A 12,203-nucleotide genomic window follows, 5' to 3' on the forward strand; every position below is an offset into this window, starting at 1 on the left:
GACACCCGATATACATGCCGTCCGCTTACTTATTCTACGAATATAAATATTATACCTCAGATACTACTACATATTCATTTATTATATTATCTAATTAAGGGCACAGAAGATTGGGGTTAATTTCCCTTACTAGTATTCCTAGAAATGACCTAAAGTCGCTATTTTTCTTTACTATTTATTACAGAAATGATAAGGCAACAACAGTTTGTATATTTACAATACCTTATTCTACATTACATAAACACCTTCATAACTTCTTAATAGTGACTCGGTATGTGAGCTTCACTATCAAAATTCTAGAGTTGACAAATATTAGTAGGACTATATCGGAGAAACTAAGCATGCAATTGTACAGTATTCTTAAGAAAGAAAAATCTTCACTTATCTATTGAGAAAAATGGTTCTTGTTTCCTTCCACTGGCACAGAAATTAAGAACTATAGGGTTTTTCAACAAGAACTTTGTTTTTCACTTTGGCCCCACTGGAACTACATGAAAGTTTTGACATTTGGTTTTTGACATTTTTATAGTAGAAACTTGGGCAATTGTTACAATGAATTCCATTGCACTCAAAAATCGTTCCAAAATAATAAAAATTCACTATGAAAATGGTGGATCTGTAAGAGTTTTACAGATCGGTCAACATAATCGAGAGATGTTAACAACTAAATTTTGGCCTATTGTTGAAGATATGGATATCACAAATATGTGGATTCAACAAGACGGTGCCACAAGTCACACATTTACCGAAACAATGGATTTATTGCAAACCAAATTTCCTGATCAGATAATTTCACGAAATTCAGCCGTTAAAGGGCTAGCTAGATCGTGCAATTTAACACCGCTGTAACCGTGGTCGTGGTGGACATTTATAAGATCATTTTCCATTCATAATTGCCAAACCATCCTTTTCTGAATGAAATAAAAATTTGAATCATTGTCATCTGAATTTATTGTTTTATTTTGATTTACAAAACAAAGTTGTTGAAAAACCCTATATTAAATCGAAAATTTTAAAAGATTCTATACTTTAATTTGACTACAAGAAAACGAATTCTGGACTGTAACAGTGTACAATCGTTTTGGGGGCTCTAATTCTAAATTACATTTTTTATGAATTTTCAACTTCACCGAATGGGAAAAAACGAGATAGAAGAAAATGAATGTGCCATTCATGTCGTCTTTTTTCGAGAAACTAATAATGCCATCAACTGCATTCTTCTATCTTCTTTTGTTTTTGAGTTATAGGTCAAAATTTAATTGGGCGATTTCAACGTTGGTCATTATCTCCGGTTTTGTTTGTACTAGGATGTTGAAATGAAAACATAATACAGACTTCTCTTTTATACCTTCCAGTGACGTACTATGATTTTTTCCTACAGGTTTATTTGCTCAGTTATAACATAAAGTTGTATTTTTTCTCATGAAAACTGTAGTTTAAAATATAAAATGACTTAGAAAGAATCGCCATTTTTTTACCGATTCAGAAATATATCATACATCGCCCTCAGTCTTTTTAAGTCATTTCAAACTAATATCGATTGAAATTTATTCTGGGAGGGTTCTGCATTTCTTCATAAACTTATTAGGGTTTTCACTCCCAATCTCTGAAACAAAATCAATTAAAACTGAAATCAACGATTTGCTCCTGACAAATTAGTGCAAGAATTTACGCAGGAGCAAATCGTTGATTTCATTTTTAATTGATTTCGTTTCAGAGATTGGGAGTGAAAACCCTAAAAAGTTTATGAAGAAATTTCAAACTACTGTTTCCATAAGAAAAAACACATCTTTAAGTTATATAGCTCAGCAATATACCTGTTAGAAGGAATCATAGTACACCACTGGATTGTTATCAAAAAAGTGTCTGTATAATGTTTTCATTTCAACAACCTAGCTTAAACAGAAATGGATTGATGACGAAAGTTGAAATTTTAATTTTGACCCATAACTAGAAAACAAAAGAAGATAGAAGAATGAAGTTGATGGCATTATTAGTTTCTCGAAAAATAACGACAGTAATGTGCCATGCATTTCACCTATTTTGCCCACCCCCTATTAGACAGGATCTTTATTAATGAATTGACTTTGAATGATTCTACTCTTTGCTGAACGGTGTTGAACTAAATATAAAATTTCAAAATTGAGGCCCACTACAATGTTGCAATCAAATATATGTATGAAGACCCATATATTATATGACTTATGAACTGGATAGAATGGGAGTTTTTACATATGGAAGAGAATATACGGAAACAGGAAAACTGAGCATTTTTTCCGCACCCTATACCTTATTTGATTTGAATACATTCTTCTGTTTCAGGTTCCTACAATTATTCCAATTTTCATTTTACTGGTGGCCGTTTATCTAACATTGACGCCAATTGTAACAGATCCTAGTCCGAAATATTTATTCGCATTAGGCTTCATATTTTCAGGTGGTTTAGTTTATACATGGTTCATTTATAAAAAAAGAAATCCGGAATATTTAATTGGTAAGTGTTATTGTATGTTTCATATAATTTGCAAACCTTGTAAGTAGGTTTAATACTTTCTTTCTACAAGTGTGCGCGTTCAATCCTTTTCCCGCACGCATTTCAAGTTGCTAAGAGTCACTTTCCCAAACGGTGCGGGAAAAACGCCTACTATTTCTGCGTGCGGGAAAGAAATAGAAGGGGTTATCCCCGCACGTGAAAGTTGAAGAGTAAATTAAATTCTATCAAGTCTGTGCACCGAACGCCAACGATGAGATAACCATAATGGTAACGACTTACGTCTGTCATTATGTACAGGATCCTGCACAAGTGCGTTAGGCTTCCATATCTGCCAAACCAGACGTTTTAGGAATTTAGTTGAGAAGCATTCCCTTGGCACTTTCAATTCTGCATCTCAGGAAATTATTTTCTGATATACAGGGTGTTTCCCCCTCTAGCATGATGCAAAATATTAGGGATCTTATTCAGAAAAAACTGCGAAATTTCGACGAAACAGTAGTTCGGTAGAAACCCTTTACCGATTTCCAGAAGCAATTGAAACATGCATTTGATCAGAATTTGCCCAGTCATCGTTCCTTAATGATCAACCTCTCTTATACGGGATCACCTCCCTTATATGCGGTGATCCTCGACCCACTTCCGTGTTCCCACATGCAATTTTGTTAAATTTTTATTTTTTCTTGTTAGTTTTATTAGAGCAAATAAAACATATTTTGTAGAAAAATCGCATGTGAAATGATTTTTTTGTCATCCCGGATAACAAGCTGAAAATGAATTTCATGGAAATATTTTTATTTTAGTTTTCCGTACAATTTTTTTTCGAGTCTGACAAAGAATTACCCTGTTTGTTTGTTCACTTTGATGTTACCTAGAACATAATTACGGATTGGTTGTAATATAATTTCTCTGATTTCAGCAAAACTCACTTATTTCGTACAAATGCTTTTCGAGGCTGTACCACCGAATTACAATGCTGGCAGCTGAAGAGTTCAAAAGACAATATGAGTTGAATGTGCCTACTTTTCTATGGAAATTTCACGGACTACCTCATTTATGGAAATTCATATTTCGAAAAGAAATCATCTAATAAGGTCTGTGAGAACAAGGAAAACATGACAAAAAGTTGGACCGTAGCATCTTCGAAATTTTTTTAAAGTATTCTTTTATCTTCTATATATGTTACTATTGCGAATGTTGTATATGTAACAAATCATAAGAAAATAAATAATTCCTTTGATTAAAAGAGTTTATTCATACACATTAATCAAGCTTCTATACTATAGCAGTAGTTCCAAGCTTTGGCATTCACTTTCTGTAACATTGCTTTCAGTGATTGTCCGGGTCCGCATTCAAAGGATTTTGGAAAATAATCATCTGCCCCTCTTTCATAAACGTAGTGTAACAATTGTTCCCATTTTACCGGTTTCACAATCTGAAACATGATTTATGAATAAATTCCAAAACTACTTATTCCAAAAACTTTATGCCTTACTTGACTGGGTAGTTGCTTCTTGATATGAAGTGCAGAGTTATACCTCTTACCATCCACATTGGAATAAACAGTAACTACAGGATCAGAAATTTTCACGGAATTGAGTGCTTCTCTGAAGGGTTGCACAGCAGGTCGCATAAGCTCACTGTGAAAGGCTCCAGACACTGGTAACCGTTTGACTTTTTTCAGATTGAATTCTTTATAGTTTTTTTCCACATAATCTAATGCCTGGAAATGAAAACAACATGGTCAGTTCGTCATCGATGTTCAGTGGAGAAATATTATGCTTTTCATTTCACAGTTTTCCTAAAACTCCAAAATCGAATTGAAAATTATTCATGGAAATCATTATGGATTTGATTGAATACGATCGGGTGAAGAGACAGGGTAGTGCTGCTTAATCATTTTACAAGAAAGTGCACCGGTTTTTAGCCTCGTACCAGATAATCGAGAACATGAGGACTGAAAATCAGTTAATTCAACCAATTTATTTCAAGCGAATTCCTCCCAAATAATAATATCATAAAGACTACAATTTACAGGGTGATTCATCACGATGGCCGATTAGACGTTTATGAAAAACGAATCACAATTTTGTGAGGAAAATTTGCATAATGGGGTTTTCGACAATGAACCAGATATTCGAAGAACCCAACTTTTAAAATTGATTTGAAAGCTCTCTAATGAATATTCGATCATTTTGGAAATTAAAAGTAATCTTTGTATTTTCTCGTATAATGCGTCGTTTCCGAGTACCAACAAATGTTTGAATAATGATGGTTATTTTTTCTAAATGTAACCCTGTATTGTATAATATTGCTTATTCTGATTGTCGGCTGAATTTTTTATCAACCATCTGTTGTACCTAAATTCATTAGTTTAATAGAATTTCGCGTTTTAAGAATTGGACCCAAAGTCATTTTTACGATAATTTTTATTATTGCCATAATACCATTTCTGGTAAATGGGGCTATTTTCGAGCCTTATTGAAAAATTCGGCCATTTTACCATGTCATCATATACCGGGTGTCCGGGAAAATGTGGGAAAATAAAACATGAAAAAATAAGAAGATAAGTACCCATCATTGTTTTTCCTAGCGGCCCTCTCTACGTAGATACAGCCTCCTAAATGCCGCCACTGGAAATCCATTGTTTAAAGTTAACCTATTAAATTGTTTATAGGAATTTACGTCCAGTTTCATAATAATCAAATTTTAAGTCACTTTAAGCTTCAAGCTTCCTTAAGTGTAATTTTTAGTAGGGTTGAAGAAAGCCTTAAAATTAAAGCAACTTCAGGTTTGATTATGAAACCGGCCGTTAATTTTTGTTAAGTAAACAGCTTATCGAAATATCATATCTAGGAAACGAATGAATTTAGGCATACCATATGCCTAATAAAACATGTTCAGAATTGAGGACTGTTGAAATTATATGTAAATTTAAGTTGAATGATACTTCTACCAAGTGAAAGTCTCATGTTCTATGTTCTGTATTTTGTCAAGGAGAATGTATTTTTAGATTTTGAAGAGTGTGTCGAGGAATATAATAAAGTCAGACTTGTTAAACAGAAGTCCTTTTTTACCAAAATAGAAGACTTTAACAGTTCATGATACAGTTCAGAATACACAGTTTAATCGGTAAAAAGACTGTTCAAGATAATTGTGTGGAGTGACGCCATCTTAGCATAATGGAGCTGGCAAAACACATAAAACCCCTTTCTAGCGAGGCGGATTGGCCAATTTGGAACATAAATTACGCGACATGTTGGATTATTACGAAGGAGCCTTAGATGTAATTGATGGCAAGTTGGTGAAACCTGAACCCTTAGGAAATCACGCTTCGGAGAGTAATATTAAGAAACACAAGCAGGCCATTGAGTTATTTCGTAAAGCAAATAGCTACGCAAAGTCAATGATTTCGAGTTCGGTGACTGATGCGGTTTTCGAAGTGTGCACGGATTTTTTCGCATTCAGTTGGGTTATTGGGGAGGATGTCTCAACACACATCGCAAAATTAAGAAATTTATGGAATGAACTCAACAATGGTTTGAAAGCAAGGAATGAAAATATTTTAGCAGATTTAATTATTGTGTGTAAAGTTTTGAAAATCTTGCCTGACGAATTTGAGAACTTCAAGTCAAGTTGGATGTTGTTGTCGAAAAACGAAAAACGAAGAGAGAACTTTCGACGAGTTGGTAACTCAACTGTGCATGTATGAAAGAAATTTCGGAAAGACCAGAGACAGTGGAGCTGGAGAAGCATTGTTTGCTAAAATCGATAAAACGACGAAGTATCAAGGGTTCAAGAAGTCGAAAGCAAATGACAAATCAAACTACTGCAAAAAGAAGGGACATTGGGTAAATACGTGTAAAAGGTGGATTGCCGATGGAAGACCATCGCGGACTAAGGACTCTCCACAGAGCAATACTCTGGAAACCAATGTGGCCCTGTGTGCTAGCGGTGAAGATGAGACTGGTACATCAGTATGGTGGATTGACAATGGAGCCACAAAGCATGTGACGAATTGTCCAGACCAGTTTGTTGATTTTCACAAGTTTCGAAGTCCCTTCGTCATAAAGGCTGCTGGAAAAGAAACTCTTGAGGCAATTGGGAAAGGAACTATAGAGATATCATCCTTTACTGAAGATTGTAAACTAAAGATGGCTTTGAATGATGTATGGTATCATGGTATGTTACAACTCGACTTCAACCAAGTGTTCGCTGGAGGTTAAGGTAGTACTATACAGGGTCTTTCACGAGGAACCTCACCCATATTTATAGGGGAAACTACTGAACGTATTTTCATGAAATTCAGCACTTTTAAGTATTTCACGATGCTGATGAAATCTAAAATATTTTCAAGGCATGAGCACCTCCGGTTTTTCCGGAAATGACGTCAACTTCCGTTTTTCAAATTAGAACACCATTTTTTTATTGCAGAAATAGATTCCTTAGAAAATTTCAAGTTATTTTGATGTAACATTTTTCAGTTTTGGTTGGAAAATTCTCTCTGAGCGGGAAAATTCGAAAAAAAAATCGAAAATAGAGCTCCGCTGAAACAAGAATAACTTCGAGGTTTTTGGATGGAAAATTTTCTCTACCCTGAGTCTGGAAAGGATGACAGATCTTGAAAACTTGTCTATGGAAGAGAATGCCATTGCTTAGATATTAACAAAACGATTTTTAATAGCTAAAAGGGTTGCTATTTGATTATAATTTTCTTTGTGTGTTATTGGAGTTTGCGAAACAAATTATATTGATTTATTATTATTATACTTATCACTTTTCATCTCCAAAATTAGTTACCACATGAAAGTGAGAGGCGAACATTGGCGCTATCTACTTTACTTGCCAGTTTTATCCACATATATTGAAGATCGAAATAACGAATAAATAACTGCTCAGTAGAAAAACAATAACTTTTTTTATCAAAGAGGCGCAGTATTGAGATCTCGCACCACCTGAAAATTTTGGAGGGACCGCCCCTGGATGGAGATGAGCGTTATAGAGTCTACATTCCAAGCAACAACAAGGTAATTTTATCAAGAGATGTTCAATTCCAAGAGAGATTCAAAGAATGTGAAGACCAGTTTGAAGAGAAAGAAAATAACTGGGAAGTACATTCTGAGGAAGAAGACGATGATGGGCTGCAATCCAAGAAAGAAGATGATGATAATCAACTTGTGAACACTGAGGAAAAGTTGAAAACATCGGAAATAAACTTGAGGGATCGATTACACAATGTTGATAGAGGAGTTCGCAAACCAAGTTACAGATGATCTGGAGACCTATGAAGATGCCTTGCATAGCGACGATTCAGCAGAGTGGAAGAAAGCCATGGATCGTGAAATGTCCTCCCTAAAAGAGAATCAGACCTGGATTTTAACAGAACTACCAACAGGTGCGAAGGCCATTCCATGCAAGTGGGTATTCCGACTAAAGAAAAATCCTGACGGCAGTATAAATAAGTACAAAGGTAGATTGGTCGTCAAGGGGTTCAGCCAACGTCATGGAATTGACTACAGCGAAACTTTCAGTCCTGTGGCAAAGATGAGTACAATTCGTTCGATTCTTAGCATAGCAGCTAGTGAGAAGATGAATTTGAAACAATTTGACGTATCAACAGCATTTCTTTATGGAGAGCTAGAAGAAACAGTATACATGAGACAACCACATGTGTATGAGGACGGAGCCAACAAGGTATGCCAACTGAAGAAAAGTCTCTACGGCCTCAAGCAAGCACCTAGATGTTGGAATAAACGTCTTGGAGGTTTTCTAGAACGACATGAATTTAAGGCCAGTGATGCTGACCAATCTAATATATAAAATTCTCGTGTCACAGTTTTCGTTGCCATACTCCTCCGAAACGGCTTGACCGATTTTGATGAAATTTTTTGTGCTTATCCGGTATCTATGAGAATCGGCCAACATCTATTTTTCATCCCCCTAAATGTTAGGGGTAGTCCACCCCTAATTTTTTTTTTATTTTTTAGACAAAATTTTTAATTTCTATTTTTTTATGATACAACATACAAAAATACATACAATCCTCAATTTTCACCCTTCTACGATCAACCCTTATTTTTTAATAGCCATACATACATACAATATACACATTCTAACATACATACATACTTACAATAAGTAAGCTATTTTTTGTCTACACTAGAAATTACTAGGAAATTATTTATATGGCAAAACAACGTTTGCCGGGTCAGCTAGTGTTTATATATTAGAGAAAGGGGTGGGAGAAAGCTCATCCTCGTGATTTATGTGGACGATGGTATTCTTGCTTCAACAGACTCACGAGAGTTGGACATTTTTAATGGAGAGTTGGAATCAGAGTTTAAAATGATATCAAAGAATGCTGATTATTTTTTAGGGCTTGAAATTGAACAAACGGAGAAGTTCATTAAAATAACACAGAAAACCTATGCAAAGAATATTTTAGAACGGTTCAATTTTTCAGGATGTAAGGCGGTTTCGACTCCAATACTCAAGAACACAGAATCTTTCATTTCAGGGAAAGCTGAGAAAAAAATAAAATTTCCCTACCGACAAGCAGTTGGAGCCCTAATGTATCTGATGCTTGGAACGAGACCAGATTTGGCGTACAGTGTAGGGTTTATTTCGAGAACACTTGAAAATCCAACTCAAGAAGACGTAACCCGAGTCAAGAGAGTTTTCCGATACGTTGCAGGGACCTTAGATCTAGGAATAGTCTATCAGAGCAATCCAGAAAAATGTTTTTTAGATGTTTACAGTTATGCAGATTTCGGAGGGTGCAGAACAACGGGTTGCTCAACCTCAGGCGTCCTCGTTATATACTCTGGTGTAGCGATTTCCTGGATGAGTCAACGACAGGCAGTAGTCGCCACCTCAACAACGGAAGCTGAGATCATCGCAGCCAACGAGGGTGCAAAAGAAGCGATTTGGCTGAGTAGACTCTTCAAAGCGATAACGAAACTGAACCAAGTTCCAATAATTCAAGTGGACAATTCGGCAGCAGTGAGACTAGCTCAGAATCCAGAGTTTCATCGTAGAACCAAACATATTTCCAATCAATACTTTTTCATCAGAGAAAAAGTGACGGAGGGAAAATTGGTTATCCAACAGATCTCTACGGGAGTATCAAGTTGCAGACATCATGACGAAGCCGTTGCAAAAAGCACGTTTGAAGATTTTATGTGCGAAGATGGGACTCATGTGAGAAGGGACAATGGACAACATTAAGAATGCCACATTATTCACCTCTTTATCTCACAAATATCTGTTTTATTCAACAAGGGAAAGTGTTGAAATTATATGTAAATTTAAGTTGAATGATACTTCTACCAAGTGAAAGTCTCATGTTCTATGTTCTGTATTTTGTCAAGGGGAATGTATTTTTAGATTTTGAAACATTGTTTTGAAAAGTGAGTATGTGTCGAGATCTGTGGTGTTTGGAATATAATAAAGTCAGACTTGTTAAACAGAAGTTCTTTTTTACCAAAATAGAAGACTTTAACATCGACAACCAAAATAAGCAATAATATACAGGGTGTTCCATTCGAAAAAACATAACAATCATTCTTCACACCTTTGTGGGCAACCCAGTATTTTTCAATTTATCGCAGATATGTAGATTTTTAACAGCCATACAACTTTTTCAGTTCACATTTTCAGATAACCCCTGTATATTTTGAAATAATCCAAATATGCTAAACCTGTATTATCACCCCTACAGGAAGCCAGACGCACCTAGGCAGATATATTTTGTGAGTCTCCCATACTGCCGAAGATCTAGAAAATGTATCTATCATTTAATTAATTAGAAGACTTGGAAAAAACAAACGTTGTTGAAGGGTGAATCCATACAATGGACAATAACCCAATCCCCAGGTTGAGGGGTCAGAGTAAGTGCACAACTAAAATTTGCAGGAACCCTAATAATTTGATTCTGTGAGGATACATTTTTTTACTTTTAATTTGTAAACTCTGGCGAAGCCTTCATGGAAGTGACGTATTATTTGACGAGGTCAAATGGGACCGACATTGGTTTTGGTCGAAGAGTAGATTTATGCTAGGGTCAGCATCATCTATGGAATGATTGGGATGGTCTTCCCGTGTGCATCCGGAACAATGTGACAAGTTGACTAGTTCGATCCAGATCAAAACATTTGTTGATAATTATATGCATTAGAATCAATTCTCATTAAATTTGAATACTTAATTTTTTTCCGACTATTTGTTTTTTGATATTTCGGTAATTCAATTTATTTGAACTTCTTAGTTAGTTGAAAAAATATATGTTTTAAAATGAAACTTACCGAAATACTGCCTGCAATAACTTTGCATCCAGGATTCAAATAATTAGCAATTCTACACTCGGGCATCTGATCTCCTTTGTCTGTAGCCCACTGCCTTGCCTTGAGAAGACAATAGTTAAGTTTACTATCAGGGGCAAGAAACACTGTTGCCATTCCCCCTTTGTATGTTTCACAAGCCATCTGCATCGCTTCTGCTCTTATTTGTACTAGTTGTAGAGCTGTGAAAAGACAAATGAAAACTAAATTGAGGGATGGTCTGTGATTGAAAAGAAAGCGAAATTTTCATTTAGGAAAAATGGTATATACTATAAGATTACCAACACTGTCACTGGCGGTTTCAGAGAGGTAATCGGTTATTTACCCCTCCTAAAAATTTTTGTTAGCCTATATTTTCATAGTGTTTTTTTATATTTGTGAAATAAAAAATCTTTTGTTTTTTTTTAATTTTCCTCCCTATTACTATGAAGCTTCCTTTTTGTGATGTTTTTCTAAAGGTGGATGATTTGTGGGTCCGAAACATGTAAAAGAAAGTGATTGCAAAAATTGTTATCGTCTGATTAGTCACCCCTTCACATTATTCAATATTAATTGGTTTATGCAATGGTTTTTCCTAAGAACTAGCACCTAAGCGAGCTACCAATCGAATTGGCAAATAGCAATCACATGATCCATCAATTAGATTGATTCCTTTGTTAAATCTCAGTACTTGGGATGCTTGCATAAACCCGCCCTTTAATGTATCTGCAAGAATTTTTTTTTTACCTTTTTCAAATTCCAAAGCTCCAGCAAATACTAATGCTGTTATCTCCCCTAAGCTGAATCCAGCAGTAGCTACACATCTATCTACAGCATTCGGCCTTTCTTCCTTCAGTCTTTCAATAGCTGCTAAAGAAGCAACCATAATAGCTGGTTGTGCATACTTTGTTTGGTCTAGTTTCTCTTTTGGACCTTCAAGGCACAGTTTTTGCAAATCATATTTGAGTATATAATTGGCAAGTTCGAAAAGATCTTGAACTATAGGAAATTTCATTAAATTTTTGGTCATCCCCACATATTGAGTTCCTTGTCCGGGAAACAAAATAATGGATGTTTCTCTGGCATCATGTTTCTCTTTTCTGAAAAATTCTCCTTGTTTTCTGATTTTTGTTCCTTCTAAATAAGGAAGGGTAGCCCATTCCTGCTCAGGGCAACTAGGATTCAAATCATTGAATGAAGCTGCATTATCTAACAAACCCTTAAGTGGTGAACTTTTGCTATCATTATTTTTGCAGTAATTTTTAATGATGCCAATATCTAGAAAATGATCTATTTGCGAAATTGATAATCTTCTTCGTAAGGCAAACATATCGCAATTCGTTTGATTTTATCCGAAATACTTGTTATCGGAAGATGGGAGATTTTATTTCAAA

General features: G+C 35.3%; 2 protein-coding genes across 5 annotated transcripts in view; one reads left to right on the plus strand and one right to left on the minus strand.

Annotated features, from left to right (window-relative positions):
* LOC123320263 (b(0,+)-type amino acid transporter 1-like) overlaps positions 1-3,737 on the plus strand; it is a 70,039-nt gene extending 66,302 nt beyond the window's left edge. For all 4 annotated transcript variants that reach the window (XM_044907557.1, XM_044907532.1, XM_044907540.1 and 1 more), the window contains exons 8-9: positions 2,323-2,494; positions 3,411-3,737. In XM_044907557.1, coding sequence (XP_044763492.1) covers positions 2,323-2,494; positions 3,411-3,478 — 240 coding nt within the window. In that variant the 3' untranslated portion in view covers positions 3,479-3,737. The remainder of the gene's footprint in view (positions 1-2,322; positions 2,495-3,410) is intronic.
* Positions 3,727-12,147, minus strand: LOC123320292 (probable malonyl-CoA-acyl carrier protein transacylase, mitochondrial). The gene is made up of 4 exons (XM_044907583.1): positions 11,557-12,147; positions 10,795-11,012; positions 3,987-4,214; positions 3,727-3,926 (listed from the first exon to the last, which is right to left on the minus strand). Exons 1-4 carry the CDS (start codon positions 12,137-12,139, stop codon positions 3,759-3,761), a joined length of 1,197 nt encoding a protein of 398 aa, XP_044763518.1. The 5' UTR covers positions 12,140-12,147; the 3' UTR covers positions 3,727-3,758.
* Between the last annotated feature and the right edge of the window lie 56 nt (positions 12,148-12,203).

Source organism: Coccinella septempunctata, chromosome 1 (genome assembly GCF_907165205.1).
Source record: "Coccinella septempunctata chromosome 1, icCocSept1.1, whole genome shotgun sequence".
In the NCBI taxonomy this organism is placed as follows: domain Eukaryota; kingdom Metazoa; phylum Arthropoda; class Insecta; order Coleoptera; family Coccinellidae; genus Coccinella; species Coccinella septempunctata.

Bases quoted from the DNA above. Each gene is read 5' to 3' on its own strand.
- LOC123320292 (XM_044907583.1), bottom strand. From the start codon at position 12,139: ATGTTTGCCTTACGAAGAAGATTATCAATTTCGCAAATAGATCATTTT. The intron at 11,013-11,556 runs GTAAAAAAAAAA...GTCTTTTCACAG, and splicing joins AGCTTTGGAATTTGAAAAAG to CTCTACAACTAGTACAAATA. The intron at 4,215-10,794 runs GTAAGTTTCATT...TTTCATTTCCAG, and splicing joins TTATTGCAGGCAGTATTTCG to GCATTAGATTATGTGGAAAA.